This window comes from Penaeus chinensis, chromosome 11, assembly GCF_019202785.1.
Source record: "Penaeus chinensis breed Huanghai No. 1 chromosome 11, ASM1920278v2, whole genome shotgun sequence".
NCBI lineage: Eukaryota > Metazoa > Arthropoda > Malacostraca > Decapoda > Penaeidae > Penaeus > Penaeus chinensis.
Window position 1 is genome coordinate 14,200,586 of NC_061829.1, and position 2,500 is coordinate 14,203,085.

The 2,500-nt window shown below is 37.7% G+C and overlaps 1 protein-coding gene across 1 annotated transcript in view; it reads right to left on the reverse strand.

Annotated features, from left to right (window-relative positions):
• Positions 1 to 194: 194 nt before the first annotated feature.
• LOC125030413 (homeobox protein ceh-19-like) overlaps positions 195 to 2,500 on the reverse strand; it is an 8,317-nt gene continuing 6,011 nt past the window's right edge. The window contains exons 2-4 of the mRNA XM_047620449.1: positions 2,399 to 2,446; positions 2,054 to 2,157; positions 195 to 918 (exon numbers count right to left, since the gene is read on the reverse strand). Of these exons, the coding sequence (XP_047476405.1) occupies positions 595 to 918; positions 2,054 to 2,157; positions 2,399 to 2,446 (476 nt within the window). The 3' untranslated portion in view covers positions 195 to 594. The remainder of the gene's footprint in view (positions 919 to 2,053; positions 2,158 to 2,398; positions 2,447 to 2,500) is intronic.

Consider the following 2,500-nt stretch of genomic DNA (forward strand, 5'->3'; position numbering starts at 1 on the left):
CTTTTTTTAAAAAGGACATGGTTCAATTAGGATTGCATAATAAAAAACGGGTACTCCATTTAAGGACATTTTAATAACACAAACATTACAGTCTTTAGAACACATGAAGAAAAAGTATTCAAACAACAATCTGGCAGACATTACCATAGAGAATGTGAAGCAACTGATATTGCTGCGCTAAGATTAGTGTAGGCTTAAAATGTGATGATGCATTGCATCGATTAATCTCGTTTTCTCTGTCACAGTAAGTACAAAAGAGTAGCTACTGACAAGGAGATACTTAGATATTCAACATTAGAATGCAAAAAAATGGTAAAATATGTAACTGTTTTAAATTAATATGTAGAAAAAATAACATGAAGCTTAGTTTTCCGTTTTTTTAACGATCTTTTCCCGATCAGAAAGTAAAAAAGAAGCAAAGTGAATCTCGCTGTGAGAATTCTCTTAGTTTATCAATGATTCTTTTTTAGTTTGTTTGACTTCCAATCTTATAAAAATGGAAGAAGGAATAGATCATAATCCTTAAAAGAGAAGGGGTGAGGGTGAGGGGGGTAAGGGGATGGGCGGTGAGAGATAAATACTAACGCTAGCTAATTAAGCCGTGGGCGGATCGTGGGCTGACGAGAAGGGCGGGTCCGGCGGGGACATGGGCGTGAGGAGGGGAGGCGGGGGCACGATGTGGGCGTGAGTGTGCGGCGTGAGCGGGTAGTAGGGACCGAGAATGGGCGGGATGGGCGGGAGAGCCGGGTAGAGGTGGGGCGGGAGGAGACCTTGCCGCTGGGCCAGCCTCATGCGGGCGGCCATCTGCTTCTTCCACTTGGTCCTCCGATTCTGGAACCATGTCTTGATCTGCGTCTCCGTCAGGTTGAGCGCCTGCGACAGCTCCAGGCGCTTCGACACACTCAGGTACTTGTCCACCTGAGGAAGGAAGAGCGGCCGGGGCGTTAGTGCCGAGAAGTTTCAGTTCATTTTTTTTAATCATTATTTTTCTTGTTTTATTTTATTATCTTTATGTTTTATTGTTTTGTTTTATTATTATTATTGTTATTGTTTTATTTTATATTATTTGTATTGTATACTTGTATTATCATTTTTGTATTATCATTATTTTATTTTTTTTATTTTATTATCATTATTTTTTATTGTTTTATTGTATTATCATTATTTTTTATTGTTTTATTTTAGTATCATTATTTTTTATTGTTTTAATTACATATACTATGCAAGGATTATGCCCGGGTTAACCACGTTTATGTGTGTTTTCTGTCTTGACTCGGAGTGGTTTATTGTGTAAGAAGCATTAACCTATGTAGGGCTGTTAACCGTGGGCCATGATACAGTGATAGCCGGTTATTACTTTTATTAGTCTGCAATAAAAGTATTTATATCAATATCTCTCTCTCTCTCTCTATTTATCTCTACATATATATATATACACAAATATATATATATATATATATATATATATATATACATATATAATGTGTGTATGTGTATATATATGAATATATATATATATATATATATATATATATATATATACACACACACATCTGTCTATCTCCATTTTACAGTATTCAGCCCCACGCTGGTGTTTTTCTGTGTGCTACTCTATCCAGATGCTATTGTAAAAAAAAATGACCAATATCAAAAGTCTAACGTGAGGTAAATATCACAAATAACCTTGTACATGACACATAGTAATACTAGTAATATTACTAAATGTAGTCTAGATATAAATAATCTTTCCTTTAACGAGAAACGTCATAAAAACATATTGCAAATATGAAATATGACTTATGCGCATTCATAAAGCTGTACCTATTTCTAAAACGTATCCAGAAAGCCACGATGTATAAACACAGAATAAATATAAATCTCAAATAACTTTTTTTTATAAAAAAATTCATCCCTGCATCTGAAACGCATTGAAAACCTTCAACCTTCAACCTTCAACCTTCAACCTTCAACCTTTCATAGCACAAATATGAAACATACGTATCGATAAGATAACCCACACCCATCACTAAAACGTATTCAGAAATCCACGAACCTTAAACTCTGCCTCTAGCCGCTCCAACTGCTTAGCACTGTAGGCTTGTCGAGGTTTCCGGTCGACGCCAGGCTTCCGCGACCTCCGACCGGTGGGGCGGGGGGCTGCAGGGAGAAAAATAAGACTTTTAATTGGGTTGCTTGATCAGGGCGAAATAGGAAGAGAGAAAGGGAGGAGAGAAAGAGAGGAAGGGAGGGAGATAGAGGGGGGAGGAAAGGGGGTGGAAAGAAAGAGAAAGAGAGAGAGAGAGAGAGAGAGAGAGAGAGAGAGAGAGAGAGAGAGAGAGAGAGAGAGAGAGAGGAAAGAAATTATTTGCGCACGTAACTTCATCCAGGTTCTCATTACCAATGTCAGCACAGCCGTATTGCAACTGTAGCTCTAATTCACATATATCTGTATTGGTGCATTATTGGCGCAGTTTTTATCACACCAACGGAGAGGAGCCTT